The 21,359-nt window shown below is 55.4% G+C and overlaps 4 protein-coding genes across 12 annotated transcripts in view; 2 read left to right on the top strand and 2 right to left on the bottom strand.

Moving 5' to 3' along the window:
* Positions 1 to 21,359, top strand: part of LOC102518865 (glycosyl-phosphatidylinositol-anchored molecule-like protein) — a 46,198-nt gene that overhangs the window by 11,870 nt on the left and 12,969 nt on the right. The window lies entirely within an intron of this gene.
* The window catches only part of LY6K (lymphocyte antigen 6 family member K), a 40,839-nt gene that overhangs the window by 7,549 nt on the left and 11,931 nt on the right, over positions 1 to 21,359 (bottom strand). Inside the window, exon 1 of one of the 3 annotated variants that reach the window (XM_032467753.1) lies at positions 2,984 to 5,192. In XM_032467753.1, the coding sequence (XP_032323644.1) occupies positions 2,984 to 3,466 (483 nt within the window). In that variant the 5' untranslated portion in view covers positions 3,467 to 5,192. Of the gene's footprint in view, positions 1 to 514; positions 5,193 to 21,359 lie in introns of those variants that run through there. The other 2 variants (XM_032467755.1, XM_032467752.1) reach the window with 2 other exon arrangements.
* LOC102521118 (glycosyl-phosphatidylinositol-anchored molecule-like protein) lies at positions 5,867 to 10,252 on the top strand. Its single transcript, XM_032467763.1, has one exon. The coding sequence runs from the start codon at positions 6,204 to 6,206 to the stop codon at positions 6,522 to 6,524; it is 321 nt and encodes a 106-aa protein (XP_032323654.1). The 5' UTR covers positions 5,867 to 6,203; the 3' UTR covers positions 6,525 to 10,252.
* On the bottom strand, positions 13,050 to 20,201 carry LOC102517728 (cytochrome P450 11B1, mitochondrial). 5 transcript variants are annotated; one of them, XM_032467750.1, is made up of 10 exons: positions 19,753 to 20,201; positions 19,224 to 19,379; positions 18,188 to 18,387; positions 17,856 to 18,059; positions 17,430 to 17,584; positions 15,761 to 15,927; positions 15,253 to 15,331; positions 14,986 to 15,156; positions 14,687 to 14,825; positions 13,331 to 13,464 (listed from the first exon to the last, which is right to left on the bottom strand). In XM_032467750.1, the coding sequence occupies exons 1-9, from the start codon at positions 19,989 to 19,991 to the stop codon at positions 14,712 to 14,714; spliced, it is 1,485 nt and encodes a 494-aa protein (XP_032323641.1). In that variant the 5' UTR covers positions 19,992 to 20,201; the 3' UTR covers positions 13,331 to 13,464; positions 14,687 to 14,711. The 5 variants fall into 5 exon arrangements, with proteins under 5 accessions (XP_032323640.1, XP_032323642.1, XP_032323639.1 ...); XM_006173020.3 differs by having other exon boundaries at positions 14,959 to 15,156; positions 19,753 to 19,995; XM_032467749.1 differs by having other exon boundaries at positions 13,050 to 13,464; positions 14,687 to 15,144.

Genomic DNA, 21,359 nt, shown 5'->3' with positions numbered 1-21,359 from the left:
CAACCACAAACACAACTGCAAGACGAGAAAACCAGATAAACCACAAATGTCTAATTTATCAGCCCACCAGGAAGCTGAGGTCGCAGCATCACCAGATGAACAGAATTTTAAAGAGCAGTGAGCACTAAAAAGTGGAGAGAGACACCATGTTCCTGGACCGTAAGACTTTCTAGTGCTAAGATGTCAGTTCTCCCTAAATGGGTCTGTAGATTCATCATGATCTCAGTCAGAATCCCTGGAAGTGTATTTTTTTAACATAGAAATTAACAACTGATTCTAAAATTTAGGTGGAAAAGTGAAGGCCCTAGAACAGCCAAAATAATTTGGAAAAAGAAGAGCAAAGCTGGAAGGCTGAAGCTACTTGACTGTGAGACTTACTAGAAAGCCACAGTGACCAAGCAGGGCGACGCTGCAAAAAGCTCAGACGCGCCATCGCGGAAGAGAGCAAAACAAAGAGCTGAGAAACAGATCTGCACGTGCGATCAATGGCCTTTAGACAATGGTGCCAAGATAATACAATGAAGAAAGGACCGCTTCTGCAACAAGTGGAGCTGCGCGACCATATGCAAAAAACAAGTCAGGAAAAAAGAGAAAACATAAACGTGACTTTCCCCTTACCTCACACCATTTACAAAGATCCATTTGAAGGAGATTACAGATCTAACCATAAGCTATAAAACTTATCTAGAGGGGAGAGTATAGCTCAGTGGTAGAGTGCATACTTAGCATGCAGGAGGTCCTGGGTTCAATCCCCAGAGCCTCCATCAAATAAATAAATAACAATAATAAATTAATTGATAAACCTAATTACCTCCCCCTCCAAAAAAAAAAAAGAAAAGAAAAAAGACTTATCTAAATACAAAACCAGAAAGCTTCTAGAAGGAAACAGGAACAATTTTTGCAATCTTGAGTTCTCCAAAGAATTTTTAGATAGGACACAAAGCAGGAATCATACGAGGCAAACTGCTGCAGTTTGTAGGGGAAAGAATGCTGATATCTGCCGCTCAGCTTAAAATGACTCAAAAGATGGTCTGAGTTAAAGAACGGCTGCAGAAGGAGCAGGAGACGGGTCAGTGTAGCGTGCACGCTCAGCATGCATGAGGCCCTGGGCGTAGACTCCAGTGGTAGGTATCCTTGAATGCACTGTAAGTTCTTTCAGCTTTACTGTTTCAAGTATTTTAAATAAAATGCCAGGGATGAAAAAAGTGCTGTATACATTCTAGCCCAGATTCAACCCATTATGAGAAACATGCACAGAGCAGAAAATATTTGAACAAGAGGCTGAATTCTAGAGTTAGAGACTGAAGGTCCTGAATCTGACTGCATAGCCCTGGGTGGGGGAATCTAAGGCTTCTGCAGGAAACAGGTGAAACGGGCTGGGGATGGGATTTAGACTATTTTTGGATTGCTAAGCACAGTATTACGAGGTACAGAGACTTCTGTGCGGATAAGAACACGGTTAAGTCAATGAGCATTAAAACAGGGGGCCCTTCCCACTGCTTCCGCTGCCCCGATAGAGCAAAGACGGCGCGGGAAGGAAACCAGATGACGGGAGAACTGGGCCATCGGGACCAACTTCGCTGACGCCTTCTTCTCACTCCCAATTCAGGCAAAATGTGTATTCTTTGCAAATGAAACTAATCTTACATTTATAGTTTTTCCACAGAAGTGTTTGAACTTGCCAGCATATGTGACAGTCCAGTGCGGCGGGTCTCAGATCCATAACCATCGTGAATTAGCGAGTAGCTGCACTAGTAATACCGCGTGGGTGAGTCGGCTCCAAACACGTGCGGTAAGGAGCCTCATTTGGTGTGAACCAGAAAGAAACCACGTGAGGAGATCTCTGGGAAAAAGATCCTGGGGATTATTTTGGATCCCGGATTACTCTGACCCACCCCACCCCCACCCCATTCCAGCGCGGAGGTCAGGAAAGGGTGCAGAGGGCCAAGTTCCGCGGCCGCCTGTAGCCTGCTCTCCCTCTCTGCTGAGGGCAAGAAAGCGACGGCCTGGTCAGACCTCCACGCTGCCCTCCTGACTCACACGCTGATGGTGCTGACTAACTGAAAGATAAGGGAATGTCAGGTCTGCAAATTGTTGTAGCCTGAAATGCCCGATGCTCCTAGGGGCTTAATTTAAATAAACGTAGAATTTACAAGGCATCAGTGTATGAGCTGGGAGTTGGGGAGCCTCAAGACTCAGGAGAGGGGATGCTAGGTGGGGTCCAGGTGGGGCAGGAATCTCAGCGCTGAAGATGTAAGGTGGGTGCAGGGGACCATCCGTCCCAAAGGAAGGTGGCGGTATATGGCACCGGGCAGGGGGTTGACGGGGACGCCCGCAGGAGGGATTGATAGGTGGGCAGAGGAGGCCATGGACCCCAGGGCAGGGATGCTATTCTGCCGGGCGGAACAGAAGGGCGGTGCTACCGGGATCTGTGACCCCTCCTACAGGGGAGCAGGGCCGAGCCCCGGGACCCACACACACTGACCTGAGGCCGAGTCTGAGCCTTCAGCGCTGCCCTCACCGCCCTGAGTCCTGCCCAGACCTTCTGGAACCTTCCTCCGTCCCCGGCCCCGGCCCCACTGCCCCACGGCCCCCACCCCCACCGGCCCCCACCCCCGCACGCCCGAGTCCCGCCCAGACTTTCTGGAACCTTCCCCCACCCCCTCTGTCCCCTCCCGCCATCCCCGCCCCCACCCTGTTTCCCGCCCAGGCTTTCTGGAACCTTCCCCGTCCCCCAACCCCTATCCTGCCCAATCCTCTGGACGCTTCCCCTGCACCCCTCCGTCCCCATCCCCCACCGGCCCCCACCCCCGCATTCCCGGTTCCCGCCCAGGCTTTCTGGAACCTTCCCCCACCCCCTCTGTCCCCTCCCGCCATCCCCGCCCCCACCCTGTTTCCCGCCCAGGCTTTCTGGAACCTTCCTCCGTCCCCCTGCCCGACCCAGTTCCCCGCCCCGAGCTTTGTGACCTTCCGCGGACACGACCTCGAGGGCCCGCACAGCCGGTGTGGCGCGGGGAGCCGCAGGTGGGCGAGGGGAGGCCGGGCGGGCTCCAGGCCCCGTTCTCTCAGCGGCAGGTCGGACGGGCGTCTCCCGACAGGCTTCGCGCGGCTTCCGGAAGGTTCGGCCTGGTCTCGGGGCGGCCCCGTTCCCCAGAGGCGCTTCCCTGAAGGGCCCTGCTGCAGGGGAGGTTCCAGAAGGTCTGGGCGGGAAACGGGGTTGGGGGGGACGGTGGGAGGGGACAGAGGGGGTGGGGGAAGAGTCTAGAGGTCTGGGCGGGACAGGGGTGGGGGAGGGGGAAGACAGTCCCAGAAGGTCTGGGCAGAACATGGGGAGAAGGGGAACTCCAGAGAGAACCTCTGGGGGAGGTTCCAGAAAGCCTGGGCAGGACTGGGGCAGTGGAGAGGACTTCAGAGTGACCACGCCAAATGCTGGACAGGATACAAAGAAACCAGGTTGTTCCCGCATTGCTGGTTACATGAAAAAATGGCGCAGCAGGTGTGTAGAACAGAGTGCAAGTTCCTTTAAAAACTGCTTATGCAATTACCATGAGATTCCCAAATCCACTTCTGGGTGATTTCCCCAGAGACACTGAAACTGTGTCCACACAGAACACATCCATGGATGTTTACGGCAGCTTTATCTGAAATGCTCGGGAGAAAAACCCAGATGTCCTACAGTAGTGTGCAAACCACAGCACTCTCTCACGGAGGTGAGCTGCTCAGCAGGAAAAGCAAAAGTATTGCTGGACGTCCTGAGTTGACTGAATGCCTAGGGACTCATTCTTAATGACAAATGACACTCCACCAAGGTTACATAACACACTGTTCGTTTTGTATACCATTATAGGGATGACAAAGTTGCAGAAACGGACACCAAATCCATATCGCAGGGTCGCACTGTCTGGGGATCTGGGCGGGAAAGAGATTGATGCGTCCTTAGGAGGGATGATTGTGGGGCCAACACCATTCTCTCCCCTCGCTTGGGGAGTGACACTAACCTAGTTAGTTGTGATACTATAGTTTTGCAAGATAGTGTCAGTGGGAATGACTGAGGAAAGCACACACAGGATCTTTCTGTGTTTTGTGCCCATATATTTGAATATACAAACATCTCAAAGTAAAACGTTTAATGGAAAAGAAATTTTTAAACAACCAGATCATTACTTGCATTACTATTTAAATGGCTACAGTTAGGAACCCAAGATTTTTGGGATAGACAAAAGATAGTACGTTCTCTTTACTAGAGGCGTGCTTTAAAATAAGGACATGACAAGATTGAAAAAAATATATAGAAAAGGGTCTACAATTTGAATGCTGCCCAAGGGACTCTTACACACACACTGAGGCTAAGTAAACATTAACACAAGAGCGTTACTTATGTGAAGAACCACATTTTGTAGAGGTGAAGGAATAAAATAGATACCACAGTCATCACAATCTAAATCCACACGTACCTGATAGCACAGGATGAAAATACCTTGGTAGAACTTAGGTTCTAGGTACTGTGGGCAAAACAAAAACAAAAACTAAAACAGTCGCATAGTTGTCATAAACTCATCTGTCTCCATGGATTCTGGACCCTGAAGCAAGGAGACAGAATTTATTGTAGCCCTGGACTACGGTCACCATCGTTCCTCTGAAAAGACCAGACAGTAAATGTCTTCAGCTTCAGAGGCTGTCCAGTCTCTGTCACTCCTACAAAACGTTCTCTTTGTGGGGCTGGAACCAGACACAGAGGATGAGTAACCGTACGATCGTCCCTATGATCCAGCAAAGCTTCCGTCACCGACACGTTGGTGGCCTGGGCTGATCCCACAGGCTCTTGTCTGCCAGCCCCTGCTACAGACGGTCTGAGCAACACTTGCCCAGCGTCGCCAGCCCTGGCACACACCTCGTGAGACTCGCACGTCCCCCACCCCACCCCCAAGACAAGGACAAGAGTACTCGCTGCAGCGCCCCCCTGGGCTCGATAAAACCCAGAAGCAGCCCCGTGTCCATCCGCAGTGAAGTGAGGTGTGTCCATCGGTGGAAAGTACGCAACCGCGAGAGGGAGCGCCGCGCGGCCTCGCCAGGGGCAGGGCCGGACCGCACAGAGCCCCGCAGAGAAGAGGCGGCAGACGCAAAAACGAGCAGCGCAGGTGGATTTCCTTTCCGTTGATTCAAAAGCAGGCCGAGTCACGTGGAGGCTCGGAAAGCCGGGCGCTTCCTCCTCACCTCTGGCCGTGGCGCGTCTCGTGCCTGAGTCGAGGAACGGAGGGAGGAATGCGGGGCTTTCCACCCAGGCCTGCTTCTCGAGCAGGATGCTGCTCTGCGGTTACGTGCGCTTCGGGAGGGTCCGTGAAGCTGTCGCCCTGCGATTGTGCGCTTTTCTGTAGAATGTGGGTCTTTAGCAAGCTCTTTGGCACAAACGGAAAATCAAGGAAAGCAGGTGCCTGGGGCGCAGCCGTCAGCACTTTCTGAGGCAGGCGAGGCCGCGCGAGTGGGTAGGTGCCCCCGGTGAGCTCCGGGAGGAGGTGTCTGTGTGAGGCCAGGGGCACAGAACTGGTGAGTGAGGCCGCGGCAGCTTAACTCAGGGACTCTCGAGCCAGGCCTCAGGTGGAGCCTGAACAGGGCTTTGGCTGGTCGAGGTCACTGGCCAGTCCTCCAGCGAAGGCGCTCACAGGCGTCCCAGTGGGACTGTACTTGGGACGGGGCACCAGGGCTGCACTGGGGAGCAGGTGGGTGTGATTGTGCGTCAGCCTCCGTGCTGGGCCGGGGGCGGGGAACGGCAGGCAGAGGGGTGCGGCGGGAGCCTGTTCTAGCAGGGTGAGGCCAGCTGCAGAAAGTCAGCTGGAGGCCAGATGACAAGGGCCCTCTGCTTGGAGGGTCTGTGTGACCTTGGGACATCAGCAAAACATGTTTCCTGGGCTCCGTTCTGCTTCCGGATCCCTAGAATTCTTAGAGCAAATGGTGAACAGGACGATGCGTTTGTACAGCTCCGTGACCAGGCACCAGGAAGCTTCATAGGGAGGCCAGATACAGAGATGAGGTGGCAGTGTAGCGAGACAACATCTCCAGGAGAAGGTGTCATGGAGTCACCGAACCCTTAGTGGACTTGGATTGTCTTCTCAATCAAGAATTTCAGGCAGTGTAACAACACGTGAGGGATGGAGCTAGTTAAGATAAACGTGCTTTGATATTTGCAAGCAGAAAACGAGAAATCAATGATTGTCATCTTTACTTTTTTAGGTTACGATGAACGTGAATTATTCGTTTACAAGAACTGCACAAACAACTGCACATTTGTGCACCCCTCTCAGCAGCCTCCTGAAGCCCCCAGGAGAAAATACTTTCGTTCTAACTCTTTCTATTTTGTTCATTGCTGTAATAGTATGACCTGCAACGAGGGGGGTATTAGTAATCTTGAGAGGGACATCCTCCCCGAAATGACAGTTGAGGAGGAATTGGAAGGAACTGTGCGATTAGGGCAGTCAACCTTTTTCCTGAGCTTTGCCTCCATTGCGGTCAGCAATACACTGACATGAGAAGCTGCCTTTGGAGGGTCTTACCATCTCCCCATTCCCCAGAGCCAGTTGGCTGTCCTTTGCTCTTTTGTGAGCCAGAGACAGTGACCCACGGGGTCCCCAGTTGGCAAGTCACCCATTTAGGGCTTGTTTGGAGGGAGAAATAAAGAGCATGATGGTTTGGGTATTGTGTACTCGGATTTCTTTGTGGTGTTAGCTCTGATCCGTTGTTTTCCTTGTTAGGCACCACTCACACACGGACAAAAGTATATTGCCACTTGAGGGAACAGAGATTGAGTATTTTAGTCAAAAACGAAACAGCCCCAGGGCATAGTCTACATGCCCGCGGGAAGACTGGTCCCAGCTCGACTTGGACCACGGGTACCTGAGACCACCTGAGCCTCCATCTTTCCAGTTTCCAGGTTGGAACAACAGAAGCAGAGAGGGTGCCCAGCTACGTGGTGGTACATGAGTGGATTAGGGCCAGCCATGGAGACTGTGTCCAGCGCCCTGCGTGGGTCGGTCAGGCAGGTTCTATGGGACTCGAGCCATCTCTCGAGGTGGCCACTGGCTTCCTACATGTGACAGAATGTGTCCCCAGATGCTGACATCCTAGAAGGGTGGGGGCCCTGAAGCCAGCCGGTGACGTCCTTGAAGTGGCAGGGGATATGTCGATCCAGGCTGCTGTCGTCACTCTCGGCGTACACATGGCCGGTATCAGAAAAAGGTGTGGACGGAACAGGAGTCAGACTGTCTTCGCTCTCCTTCTTTATATCAGTACCCGAGTTGAAGTGACTGAGCTGAAATTCACATTCCATCGCACTCAGTGTTCCACAAGGGTGTAATTCAGTGTCTTCTAGTACATTCACAGTGCTGTGCAGCCATCACCACTGTCTGAGTCCAGAATATCTTCTGCCCCAAAGGAAGCCCTGCATCGAACATGCAGTCACTCCCCATTCACCCTCCACAGTCCTTGGCAACCACTAAGCTGCTTTTGGTCACAGTGGATTTGCCTGTGCTGGGTATCTCTGGCAGAGAAACAGAACCAATGGGAGACATGAGTATCTGTTGTGAGAGAGGGAGGGGTGGAGGGAAGAGGGGAGAGAGAAAGAGAAGACAGTGGAAGGAGGCAATTGTTTTCAGGAACTGGTCCACCTGCTTGCAGGTGCCGGCAGGCCTCAAATCTGTAGGGCAGGGTGGCAGGTTAGAAATTCCGCTGAGGATTGTGTGGTAGCCTTGAAGCTGAATTCCACAAGGCTGTAGGCTGGAAACCCAGGCAGGGTGTCTGTGTTGTCAGCCTCCAGGGAGATTGTCTTCTACTTTGGAGATCCTCGGTCTTTGCTCTTAAGGCCTTCATCTGACTGGGTGAGGCCCACCCACGTTATGGTGGATAATCTGCTTTACTCAAAGTCCTCTGATTAAGAACTTAATTGCATTGAAAAATACCTTCGGAGCAACATGTAGATTGGTGCCTGACCAATGAGCTGAACACCAGAGCTTAGCTGCACTGTCACTTGGAATCATCCATCCCTCGATGTTCCACACAGAAGGAACTGTGAGATCCTTGGCCTTTTGTGTCTGGCTTCTCTCACTTGGCACACTTATTTCAGGGTTCACCCACAGGGCAACTGTGTCATCACTTTGTTCCTTTGTTTGTTTAAATAACTTTATTGAGATAGTTTACATACTGTGCCGTTCGCTCATTTAATGTATGCAATTCAGTAATTTTTAGTTTATTCACAGATATGTCAACCATCACCATAGTCAATTTTAGAATATTTATATCACCTCGAAAAGAAACTTCATACCCGTTTAGTGATTATCCCTTTGTACTGCCCAGGCTCACCCCTCCCCGCACACCCTCCCATCACTAGGCAACCAGTAATGTACTTCCTATCCCTGTAAGTTTCCCTGTCCTGGACATTTCCTGTGAATAGAATCAGATAATGTGGAGTCTTCTGTGACTGGCTTCTTTAACTTACCACAACGCTTTCACAGTTCATCCATGTTGTGGTGTGTTTCAGCACTTCCTTTTCCTGGCTAAATAATACTCCACTGTATGGTTACACTTCATTTGGTTTATCTCTCCTTCAGTTGATAGGCATTTGGGTTGTTCCTACCTTTGGTCATTATGGATAATGCTGCTGTCAACACGTGTGTAAAGATGTTTATGTGGACATAGGTCTTTAATTCTCTTGGGTGTATGCCTAGTGGTGGAGTGGTTGGGTCCTGCATTCACTCGGCAAGCATTTGAAGAGCTGTCAGGCTGTTCCCAAAGTGGCTGCACCATTTTACATCTCCACCAGCGATGGGTGAGGTTCTGCTCTCTCCACTCCTCACCAGCACTTGATGTTTCCTGGTTTCTTGATTCTGGCCCTCTGAGTGGGTGTGTGGGGCACCTCACCGTCATTTGACTTGCACTTCCCTGATGGCTCATGAGTCTGAGCATCTTTTCACATGTGTGTTAGTCATCTGTTAGGGCAGCTTCCTTGGAGAAATGTCCCTTCAAATAATTTTCCCAATTAACAGTTGGGTTGTCTGTTGACTACTGAGTTGTAATCACACTGTGTATACTCAGAACACAAGGATCTTATCAGTCATATGATTTGCAAATACTTCCCCCCCCTTCTGTGGCTTGTCTTTTCACTCTCTTGGGAGTGTCCTTTCGAGAACAAACGTTTTTAGCATTGATGAAGTCCAGAGTCTCTGGTTTTTCATTTGGTGCTCATTCCCTGCCTGTCATATGTAAGAATCCTTTGCAAGATCCAGGATCCTGAAGAGTTACCTTTATGATTCCTTCTAAGGTTTTACAGTGTTAGCTCTCATGATTAGGACGTTGGTCCACTGGAGTTAGTTTTCGTATCTGGTCTGAAGTAAAGTCCAGTTTTGTTTTCTCCACATGGCTATAAAGTTGTCCCCACATCATTGCTTGAAAATAGATTCTTCCCACTGGTTGCTCCTGGCACCCTGATGAGAGCTCAGTTGACCACAGAGGGGCCGTGTCATCCCTGGGCTCTCAGTCCTCCTCCACTGGTCTATCCGTCTGTCCTGGTGCCAGGACCACACTGTCTTGATTAATGTGGCTTTGTAGTAAGTTTTGAAATCAGGAGGTGTGAGTCCTCCTACTTTGTCCTTTTTTAAGAGTATGTTCCTATTCTAGGTTCTTTGCGTTCCCTGTGAATTTTAGAATCAGCCTGGCACTTTCTACGAAGAAGTCCGCTGGAGTCTTCATAGGGGTTGCATCGAGTCTGGAGACCAGTATGAGGAGTGTCGCCACGGGAGCAAGACAGCATCTTCTGATTCGTGGGTGCAGGATGCTTTCCAACTCTGTAGCTCTTCTTTAATTTCTATCCACGGTGCTTTGTGGTTTTCTGAGTATAAATTTTGGACATCTTTTAATTCCTAGGTGTTACACTCTTTTTGATGCTCTTGCAAAATGGAATGGGTTTCTTAATTGTATTTTCGGATTTGGCATTACAAATGAAGAGAAATACGACTGATTTTGGATCATGTACTTGTATCTTGAGATATTGCTGGACGACTCCATTAGGCATAGTACTTTTAAAATGATTTCCTTAGGACGTTTTCTAGACAAGATCATATGATCTGTGAATAGAGAGAGTTTTCCTCCTTCCGTTCCAACTTGGATGACTTCCGCTCATTCTGAGAGCCTAACTGCTCTGGCTAGAACCTCCAGGACTATGGTGAATGGGAGCAGTCAGAGCAGGCATGCTTGTTCCTAATCTTAGGACAGCAGCCAGTCCTTCCCTCTTCAGAATGGTGTTAGCTGTGGGCTTTCAATGGATGTCCTTTATCAGTTGAAGAAAGTCCCTTCTACTCCCGGTTTGTGGAGTATTTCTTACCACGGCAGCAGCGCTGACTTTTGTTAAATGCTCTTTCTGCGTCTGTGAAGGTGGGAGTGTGATTTTCCTCTGTATGCTACGGACGGGGTTATTGTCCGATGGCAAGTCCTTGACTTGGGGGTATTAAGCCAACCTTTACTCCTGGGATGAATTCCACTGGTCCGGAATGTAGAATTCATTTTACATGCTGCTGGATGTGGTTTGCTAGTCACTTGATGAGGATTCTTGGAGGAAATAGGGGAGGGGGTGGCCCGAGTTGGCCCTGGAGCATGCAGGGGCCATGCCAAATGCCTGGTGAGGGGCTCTCAGTCCCTCCCCACCCCCAACGTGTCAGCCAGCTGGGGGGACATCCTTGCGGTGGTGCTCCCCTGCGAGGGTGGCATTTGCATTCACCTTCCGCACCCTGTTCTCCACTCCATGTCTGCCCTCTCCTCACCTTGCCTGGCACCCCGTCACCCCTTCCACTTTGCTGGCCCAGTCCCACCTTGGCCTGACCTCAGCCCCTCCACGTGGCCTCCCAGGCCTCTAGAAGAGAGTGTTGGTCACCCTCGCTGAAACCTACGCTGATGTGGACAGAGTGGTGGCCACAGGGCTGAAGTCCCTAGAGGGTGTCTGTGTGGCCTCTGCTGCCACACCCTGACCATTGCCTTAGTGCGGACACACCCTTCCTGCCTCTCTGGGTGCCGGCCCATCCCTGTGGGACTGTGAGGACGCCCTGTTCTCCTCCCAGACCAAGGCCAGGGCCTGGGCTGGGCTCCACTGCAGCCCCCGGGCCCCCTGTGCGCTCCTGGCTTCCCGTTATTGGGGCTCACTGCTCCCCAGGCGGATGGCTGCTGACTCCTGAGTGCCTTTCCTTCCGGCCGCAAGGGGTTAGCCTTGCTCCTTTGGGACTTTTCTGTGGTGACCAGGCAAGCCCCAGGAGCGTCACCTCCCCCGCCCCGGCAGAAACCAGGTCGGTGGCTCGCCACGTCTACTTTGCCAGACCGTGTGCGCCCATACATACAACTGGTGCACCTCTGTGTCCTGCCTTTCTAGTGACTACGTGGTGAACATCGTTCTGTACAGACACTTAGCGAGGTGCCTCATTTATTTCTCTTTCAGATGCTTAAGTGTTCTACTGAACGGACACACTTCAGGTGAACAGTCCCTTTGTTGAAAGAAAATTATATTGTGCCCACTCTTGCCGTTACCAAGATTTTTGCAATAAATCCCCACTCCTATAGTTTAGACTCACGGGGTGCACTCCCTCTGAGGGCGAGGGCTTGTCTTGCTCACTGCCGCACAGCGTGAGGCCGGACATGTAGGCAGTCCCGGTAAACAGCACTGAGTGATGAAGGAAAGTGGGGTGCTTAGCTGCTTCCGACTTTGGCAGGCAATCCTCCTATGGTCCAGCATTCTCCCAAGTGCATAAGGCCACCAACCAGTAATTCTGGGAACTCTCTTGCACGGTAGGCAACCATTTCTGCAAGAGAGCTGAAAACCACTTTGTGGAGACTTGACTCGACAACGAGAGGATGTTCGGTCCACCCCCAGGGCAGCCACAGACAGAGCATCCAGACACTGACTCTGCTTCAAGGCGCCAGTGAATGTCTACAGGTTCTAGCAAAGTTATGGGCTGATTCTCTGAAAATCCTTCCACTCTAGCAACTAACTATACATAATCAAAAACATGCGAGAAACGCATTTCTGGGCTGGCAGAAAGGGCAGGACCTCTTCAGGGTCCTGAGACAAGGAGGGACCTGGACCAGGCAAGAAGGAGCACAGGAGCCAGGACAGCGGCCGCCAGGGGAGGGGGGTCAAGTAGCCTAATGGCCCGGTCGTTCCAGTTCCTTCGGGGGAAGGATGCGCTGCTCAGGACATGAGGTTAGAAACTGCAGTTGGAACCCCACAGGGACGCGAGGCTTTCAGAACACTACAGCAACGCTGAAAATGGAGCACAGACACCTCCTGTCCCGCAGCTCTGGGAGAGGATGAGGGGCTTAGCTTCCTACCACTGGGACGGAGGAGGGCACACATTTCCTCCCGAGAACCAAGGTGCCCTGACACTGATCTAGGTCTGGTGCTCATGACGAAGAGGAGCTCCCAGGCTGAGCAAGTAAGACAAAAGTGGCTGTGGGAAAATGATAGCCCTTGGGCCAACAGCCTCAGACCAGGCCCCAGCTGCACATGGATCAGAGAAGATGTTCCAGTTCTTGGCATCAGGTATCTTAAAGGCAACACTACTTCCACACTGGAAGAAGTGCAGAGCTGTAAGAATTATGGCCGTTAAACAGTAGGCTATCGAGATCACCTAGAGGGTTTTTAGAAAGAGCCAGATGGACACTCTCACTGGAAAGGCACAGGAAATTCCAAGCAGCATAAACAAATAGGACCCTGTGTAGACTTGAAACAGTAAAACTGAAGACACACAGAACACCAGGAGACAATCTTGAAAGCATCCAGAGATGCTTTACATTGGAGGCTGTTTCCCAGGTGTGTGCAAGGCCACTCCCAGTCCCAGGCCTTTTCAGGGGGAGGGGATTGGCATCCTGGGTTCAGGCGGTACCCCTGCCCTGGACGGGCTGCGAGACTTTGGCAGGTAAACAAATTCTCTAAGCCTCAGTTTCCTTATCCGCAAATCGGGGCTGATCACAGTGTTTGCCTTTTAGGGCTGCTGTGGAGACCAAGGGAACGTGTGTGCCAAGCCTGGCAGAGTGACACACCTTCACTGCAGGCTAGCTATGTTTTCATTCCCTTCCTGCCATCACGTCCCCCACCCACCATGGAGCAGGGCCACAAGTAAAGAGCAACGTTTTAGTGGTGGGAGAAGAAATCCCCATTTATTGAGTGCCAGCTGAGCCAGAAATCTGGGCATTTGCCAAATACGGTCCTGTCAGTTGTGTCCTCACTGGGCCCGGCGAGTTGGTAACTCTAAGGAATCCCCACGTGAAGAGGGTGAGTCTCAGCGGGATTGAGGGCTGAGCCCACGTGCTAAGGCAGGGCTCCATCTTGTGCTTGGAACTTCCCTCCTCTCTGCTCCGGGATTCTCCAAGTCCCCTTCAGCAGTGCCGGATGGGGTTGAGAGTAGTGCACGGTCCTGGCAGCAGGCCTGCTGTGAGCTGTGGATGGAGTGGAGAGGTGAGGAGAGTGCAGACTCTGGTCATCCCCTCCAGGGGTCTTGGGACCGGACTGATGCCACTGGGGTGGCCTGGAGCTGGCAGGGTTGGTGCAGCCAGAAAGGTGACGCCTCCTCCCTTGCTCCCTTGCTGTGACTGAGGACCTGGATCTCAGCGGGTGAGACGGGGGTGACACGGGACGAAGGGAGAGTGGAGAGACTCCCTCACCTCTCATCTTGCCTCTGGGCCCCCTTTGTACATGGGGGGGCATCACTGTGCCCCCGGTGACACGAGACAGACTGCTCGCTCCTGCCAGCTGGGGGACCCTGGCTGGCTTGTTGAACACAAGCCTCTCCCACCCACATGGCCAAGGTGGCCTCTCACCTGTGGGTCACTGTCAGAGGCCAGACAGGCACTTCAAACGGAGGGCTTTACTAAAGGGAGCATGAGATGGCTACACACCCTCCTTGTAGAGGCTTCTCTGTGGTCGCCCTGCCTCCTGCCAGAGGGGTTCACCACCCCTCCTGCTTTCACATGTTCAAGTCAGCTTTTTGGTAGCTACTCTTCTGGTAAACACTACTTTCAACCTGCCTCTCCAGGCCCTTGGCTGGGTTCTTCAGCCCAATCCCAGAGGACGTGCAGGGAGAGGTGTCTGCCAGCCCAGTCCAAGATCTGGGAGGGAGGCACTGTCAGGAGGAGCCCAAGTGGGCTGAGCAGAAGAGGTAGATGGACAGATAACAACCCAGCCTGAAGGGCAGTGGCATGCCAGAGCACTGCGAACAAAAGGCATGATGCTTGAAATGGCAACGAGCAGGACAGGGGACACCCAAGTCGTCAGCTCTTGCATGGGGGCAGAGTTGAGCACAGAGGACGTAAGAGACTGGAAGGGGAGCAGAAGGTGGGATCTGAGGCCTCTCACTCGGATGGACACACGAGGGGCCTGGAGCTAGTGCTGGGGCATCAGGGCTGCACAAGCCCCCAGATGGTGCTCCTTGCTGGAGAAGACCCTGGTGAGACTGGGCGCATGGCCAGGACCTGCAACCAAGACTCATCCCCAGCTCTGCTCTGGCCTTACTGCTCATGATGGCAAGCCCTGATCCTTAGAGGGCCTGGCTGTTCCATCTGTGCAAAGTGCTGGCTGGACAGTGGTGTGGCTTAGATAGCAGGGCCCCCAGGAGAGAACCGAGGGGACCTTGAGTCAGGCATAGGGGGGCTTGTGGCCTACCCAGCCCGACAGTGCAGCGACATGACTAGTTGATGGCCCGGAAGGTAAGGAGTGGGAGGGTGGAGGGCATCAATATGAAGCGGTAGACCATCTTGATGTCCTCTTGCACCAGTGACTCCACCAGGAAGTTTTTCAGCACCTAGGACAGAGGCAGGGTTCTGCCTGGCCCAGCCTCTCCCGCCTTCCAGGACCCTGTGGCTGGGCGTCCCAGGAGCAGAAGCCTGGGGTCTGCAAGTGGGCTGCCCGCCCAGGCCCCAGCCCGGCCCACTCACATGGTGCATCAGGAGCAGCATCTCTACCTCTGCCAGGCGCCGCCCCAGGCACTGGCGCACACCAAAGCCAAAGGCCAGGTGTGGGAACCTGACGCCAGAGTCCTGGTGGTCCAGCCAGCGCTGGGGATGGTAGCGCTCGGGCGTGGCGAACACGGCTGCATTTCGACCCAGGGAGTAGAGTAGCACCTTCACCAAAGTCTGCAGTCAGGTGGGGAGGGGCTAGGGTCAGCCGCCCCGTGGGCCAAGGTCAAACGGGCTGAGTATCAGCCAGAAGGGTTCTGGGGCCTCACTCACCCCAGCCGGGATGTGGTAGTTCTGCAGCACCAAGTCTGAGCTCACCCGTCGCTCCACGGTGATACCCACGGGGTACAGCCTGTGCATAGGGATGTCCAACAAGGTCCTCCGCTGTGAAAGGGCCCCTCACTTCCCTTCTGCAGCCTTCCCGGCCCAGCACTCATGGGCCAAGGGCAGCTGGCCACTGCCCTCACAGGTCCCTTCTGGCACTGGGAAGCCCCGCTCCTGAGCAGCTGCTTCCTGGCAGCCTGGAGCTCAGCCAAAGCTCCCCCAGCCTGAGCAGCCCCGGGCCAGTGGGGACGGGATGGAGGACGGCCCAGGACATTGAGGTGGCATCCCAGAGGAAGAAGCACCCCATCCTTTTAGGGGAGGAAGGGAAGGCACAGGGGGATGTGTCCTCGGGCAAAGCTGCTTGTCAGCCCCAGGATCTGTCCTCAAGCCCTAGGGAGTGGGCTCTCCAGACACTGGGGCCAGGGCATCTGGGGAAGCCAAGGTCTACCACGCCTACCTCAAGGTCTCCCTGAGGGCAGCCCTTAGCAGTGGCAGCTCCGTGGTTGCCCTCTGGGGATTTTCAGAGATCCTGGCCTCAGCCACCAGGCTCTCCTGGCGAACGGCCTGCTGCACATCCGGGTTCCGAGCCAACTCAAAGAGAGTCATCAACAAGGGAAAGGCTGTCTGCAGGAGCCAGGGGAGCAGGGCTCGGACCTTGGCACGGGCCACACCCCTCCACCCCCAGGGCACCCTCCCCAGAAAGATGGCCACCCCTGGGGACAGGGGACCTGCGTGCCCAGAGACCTGAGACCTCAAAAGCCTAAAACCACCCACCTCATCGACTTCCCCTGAATCCCTCGGGGAAGGTGTCCCCAGTCTCAAATGAAGATGCAGGCCTCCTCCAGCCACTTCAGGGCCTGGTTCTCACCTTCCTCTGTGTCCACGAGGGGCTCACTCTTGCCAGCTACTCAGGGGGGAGGGTTCTGGAGCCCGAGGTCTAACTGCTCCCAGTGGGGCTTCTCCCCTGGGCATCCAAAGGCAGGTCCCAGACCCTACCCCTTTCCTCCTCCTGGATCACTTCCCTGTGCAGGGAGAGGTGTCTGCCAGCCCCGGCCAAAATCTGGGAGGGAAGCTAAGTCTTTCCTGAACGCCGTCCCCAAGGCGACACGCACGCCCCTGGCATCTTCTGATGGGCAGATACAGCCTCTCGGCTGCGCCCTGAGCTTTAGTCCGTGCTCTGCCCTGTGGCCCGTGAGGGAGCAGAAATCTGACCGAGGCACTCCCTGCACTGGCTTCCTCCAGCCTTGGATACAGGCCTGGTGCCCAAGGCCCCTACTGCCAGGGGTCCTGACCCTTGTCTGCCCCTGTCGGCTCCACTCAGCCTCACGGCCTTTCTTCACTGTCTGCTGTTGCTGGCCCCGGGCTGCTGCACTCCCAGCCCCCTCTTCGTGGCCCATCTGACTTGTGTGTGGTTCTTCTGCATTCCACGGAAAGCCCTCCTTCTCCAGGAAGTCCTCCTCTCAGAGCTGCCCCCTGAAGGCACATGCCCTCCCCTGGGTTCTTTCAGCTGGTGGCTGCGTCACAGACCCCCTGCTCAGGGAGTTTCTCCACAATGGGTCTGTGCCTCTGCTCTGAATCCTGGGTGCGTGGCCCAGAGCAGGCCCTCAGAGACGCTGGCAGATGAAGGCTCTGTCTAGAGGCAGGAAGGTTCGTCGGCCCTGCGCCCTGGAGCCCGCCCCGCCCGCCGCACTGTACCGCCGCCTGCTCCCCCGCCCCAGCCGGAGCCCCGTGCTGCCCTGCCCGTCAGCCTGTCCCCTCCAAAGGATCTTTGGTGAGAGCTAAGTGTCATCTGTCACTGGGGGGTCTCCCCGTGCAGCTCTCTGCTGCACCTTGGCTCTTCCCCATTGGCTCAGGACCCAGATTATCCACACAGGGTCTGTGGAGCTGCATGCCCCTGGGCCTCATCCACTCTGCACCCTCTGCCTGGAGCACGGTTTCCCACGGGAGGAGCTGCAAACTCCTTCCCTCTGAGGCTTGGCGCCCATGTTCCGCCTCTCAGTTCAGAAGCTGAGGCCTAAGTCTAGCCATTTTGGAGGCACAGACTGGGGAGGGGGCATGGTCGAGCCGTCTGGCATGGGAAGGGGAGGGCTCCCGGTTCTACGGGAAGGGCTGACTGCTGGGCTGACCGTGTCCACGCTCCCGGCAGTGAGGTCGATGGAGTTGGCCTTGATGGCATCCAGGGTCATGTCTGCATGCATGAGCAGCTCTGCCACGACGCCACTGTAGCGCCACGGGCGGCCAAGGGTCAGCTCCTGATAGAGTCTCTGGATGGCTTTGTTGGCTGTGGGGCCCAGAGAGACAGAGGCCCTGGGCCTGGGGCTGGGGGCACTTCTCTTTGTCACCCTCCTGCCCTTCAGCCCTCAGAAGCCCCAGGTCTCCGTGTGCCACCCCCAGTTCTTAGGGTCAGCCTAGTCCAGCCTCCCTGCCCACTCTCTCAGGGACCAGAAAGAAGCCACCAGCCCTGGCACGTGGCCTCTGCTCTCCTGGACTGTGGTGAGTGGAGGGGGCCCTGGGGTCCCTGGTCCCAATGCTGCTGGATCCTCGGCCCTCACCATACTGGAAGATACAGTCCCAGGCCTCGAAGTGCTCCTTCCATATGCTGGTGCTTGTCCAGCGTGACAGGCTCCTGGGCAGGAACATGAGCTGCACTGTGGACTTGAACATGGCCTCCAGCGCGCTGATGAAGTTCAGGCTGTCAGCATTCGGGTTGTGGCCGAGGAGGCCCAGCCGCTCTCCATAAAGGACTAAGTTGCTGGCTGCAGGGAGGAGGCAGTTCCTGAGCCTGAGGCAGCCCAGGGCCTCCTGGCCGCCTCCCCTAGCCCTCCCTGCCCCAGCCCCGGCCCACTCCGAGCCTCTGAGCGGCACCCCCGCTGCACGCCCACACCTTCGATGGTGTAGCAGAAGATGCTGGGCTTGATGTCCAGGGTCAGGCTCCCCCGGGCGTTCTGCACCACCCTCGCCCTCAGGGTTTGGGAGAAGTCCCTGGCCACCTCGTCCACCAGGGGCGCGAACTTCTGCACGGCCTGCAGTGACAGCACGTCCGGATTCAGCTGCAGCCGGTCGGAGCGCCACTTGGGCCCGTTTCTGCAGAGCAGAGCGCAGAGCGTCAGGGCATCCGGAGCCAGCAGCTGGCCCCAGCCCTGTGCCCCCCCACGACGGGAGGCGGGCGGGGCGGCAAGCCGCCTGCTGGTTCTCGGGGGGCCGGCTGCCCACGCGTGGGCCTTGGCAGCACCTCTTTCCTCAGGGGGGCCTCGTGCACTTCGCCCAGGCTGAGACGGGAGCCCCGGCCCAGGCTGCTGCCGGGCCCCACTGTTTGTGCAAACTGGCAGGCCCCGCCCCTGGCACCCACGTCTCCCTCTCTCGGGGTGGAGGCTTTTCCGACGCTCACCCACAGCCCGGAGTGGGAGCGGCCCCTGGAGACCTTCATCCCCAGCTCGGGTGCGCTGCCCCGTGCCCGTTCCACCTGCTGCTCTCCCTACAGAGCCTCCGCTCCTCCGGGGCGAGAATCAGAGCAGGGCTCTCCTAGCAGGCTCCGGACAGAGCCCGGAGCCCACGGTGGGGGGGCTCCCTGCAGGCCTACAGGGGGTCTGACCTGCAGAAGGCGAGAAGTCCCACCTGTGCACGAGCCCCTCGGGGCCTGTGGAGGCTGGAGAGGGCTCCCGAATGGCAGTCCTAGCCTTCTTCCTCTCCCTGGAGGACAGGGCCTGGCTCGAGTCCCCACCAGGCCCCCTGCTCCCCTCCCCGGCCCGGGGCACCCCTGAGCCCCTCGGGACTGGCACTCATCGGGAGCTGGCGGTCACCCTCTCTCCACCTGCCTAGAGAGGCCCCAGGCGGGTGTGCGCTGGAGCCTCTCCTGTCTCACCTCCTCTCTGCACCCACGCTTCCCACCGCCCACCCCCTGCACCCCAACCCGCCCTCACAGCAAGAACACGCCACGTTTGAGGCCACGGTGCTGTCGGTAGGCCAGCCAGGGCTCCACGAGCATCCGCTGAGGGTGAAAGCTCTCCGCCTGCTGCAGCCTCGCCACGTCTTCGGGCAGCATCACGAATACCATGCGCCTCCCTCCCACGTCATACCTGTGGGACAAAGCTCGAGGCCCTGCTCTGGGGATGTGGCCTCCCTTGGGCCCCACTGCAGAGACGGCCTGCAGCTGGCTCAGACCAGGCAGTCCCTCCTGCAGTCTCACTGAAGCCTCTCCTCCTCTGGTGTCTGCGTTCTGTCCTCCCAGCAGCAAGCTGCACAGTGCTCTGTTTCCACGGAGAGCCACGGTCTCCAGGGTTGAAGGCACAGACCAGCCCTGCGGAGCCCCCTACCTGCCCCTTCCCCCATTCCCCAGACTCCCCGCCAGGACTGGATGTGGCAGAACCCTGAGCCCAGCCAGGACTCCGCGGCCAGCGGGACCACCACCAGTCAGGGTGTTCTCGCTGAGGTGTTCAGGGAGAGCTTTACCTGAAAATGGGTCCCAGCTCCTGGAAGGTCTGATGCATGTCCAGGTGCATGTTCTCGGAGCCGTGCTCCCTCCAGATCTGCAGCGCCCGCATCCACTTGTTGCCAGGACACTGGGGTATGGCTTCGAAGGGCAGCACCTTCTTGGGGGCCTGAGCAGCTCTGGTGCCCAGTGTGCGTGCCCTGTGCAGGGACAGCCAAGGCCCTGCCCTCCACACTGCGGTCTTTGCCCGGAACGCCATGCTGGTGCGCCCTCACCCCTTTCGGCCCGGTCCTTTTATCTCGCCTAGTTTGCTGGACCGGCCGCCTTGATCACGTCAGAGAAGCTGTCCCTGGCCAGACCAGGAAACCCAGGGCAGCGGTCAGGGCTGGAGGCGTCCAGCGGGAGGATGAAAGAGATGGCCGGCTGCCTCGTCTGGCAGTGACGCAGCCCGCCGGTGGGTGGCTGCTGAGAGCAGGGGTGGGTCGGGATGGGGCCAAATAGGGTCGGGGTGGGGGAAGGAGGCCTCCCTCCTCTCTCCCGTGAGGGAAAGCAGCAAGATGGAGAGGTGCCTTATCTTATCAAGGGATGAATGGGGACCTTGGATATTTTCATCTTTTCTACAAGGACCAGAGGAGGAAGCAGTGGGGAGGGCTTTGCCCCAATTTCCTGACACCCTGTGTGTCTTGTCTGCTCTTCCCAGGCCTTGTGCTGGGTGCAGGGCGGGGAGGTCAGGAGCTAGCAAGCACCCCTCCTGGTGGGGGGGTTTCGGTGCCTTGGGGCCAGTCAGGGGAATCCAGACACCACTTGGGTGGCACTGGGGCAGCCAGGGCACCGATGTGGCTGAGGCCCTGTGTATCTGGCCTTGCTGGTCCAGCTAAGGGGCAGTGAACACCCAGGAGATGGGGTCATTGGTGGGGTGGCCTGTGAGCTGCTCCTCAGGTAGACAATGACAGGTCTCTGCCTGCCCGACTTGGGGCCTCTGTTCAGGGCCCCGTCTTCCTCTCTCCCCAGAACTTGTCCTCCCAGAGGAACCCATCAAGGCTGTGATGGGGGTGGGCATGGGCTCCCCATTCTCCCAGGGACCCTTTCCAGCAGGCACATAGCTGGAGCCAGCCCTCGGGCGGGGGGGTCCCCAGAGCGGTTTTTTTTTTTTTTTTCTGATTTTTTTAAGAATTGAAGTTTAGTTGACTTACAACATGTTAATTTCTGGTGTACAGCATAATGATTCACTTATACATATATGTATTTCTTCCCATATTCTTTTCCTTACAGGTTACAAGCCACTGAATATAGTTCCCTGTGCTGCACAGGAGAACCTTGTTTATCTATTCTGTACACAGTAGTTAGTATCTGCCAATCCCAAACTCCCAGTTTATCACTTCCTCCCTCCATTCCCCCCTGGTGACCACAAGTTTGTTTTTTATGTGTGTGCATCTCTTTCTGTTTTGTAAATAAGTTCGTTTCTGTCACTTTTTTAGATTCCTCCTGTAAGTGATATCACATGACACTTTATTTTTTCTGACTTACTTCACTTAGTATGATCGTCTGTAGATCCATGTTGCTAAAAATGGCATTATTTCATTCCTTTTCGTGGCTGAGTATATGTTCCATTGTATATAAATACACC

Source organism: Camelus ferus, chromosome 25 (genome assembly GCF_009834535.1).
Source record: "Camelus ferus isolate YT-003-E chromosome 25, BCGSAC_Cfer_1.0, whole genome shotgun sequence".
Taxonomy (NCBI): Eukaryota; Metazoa; Chordata; class Mammalia; order Artiodactyla; family Camelidae; genus Camelus; species Camelus ferus.
Note: the sequence above shows the minus strand (reverse complement) of the source record. Positions and strands in the feature narration are given on the sequence as shown.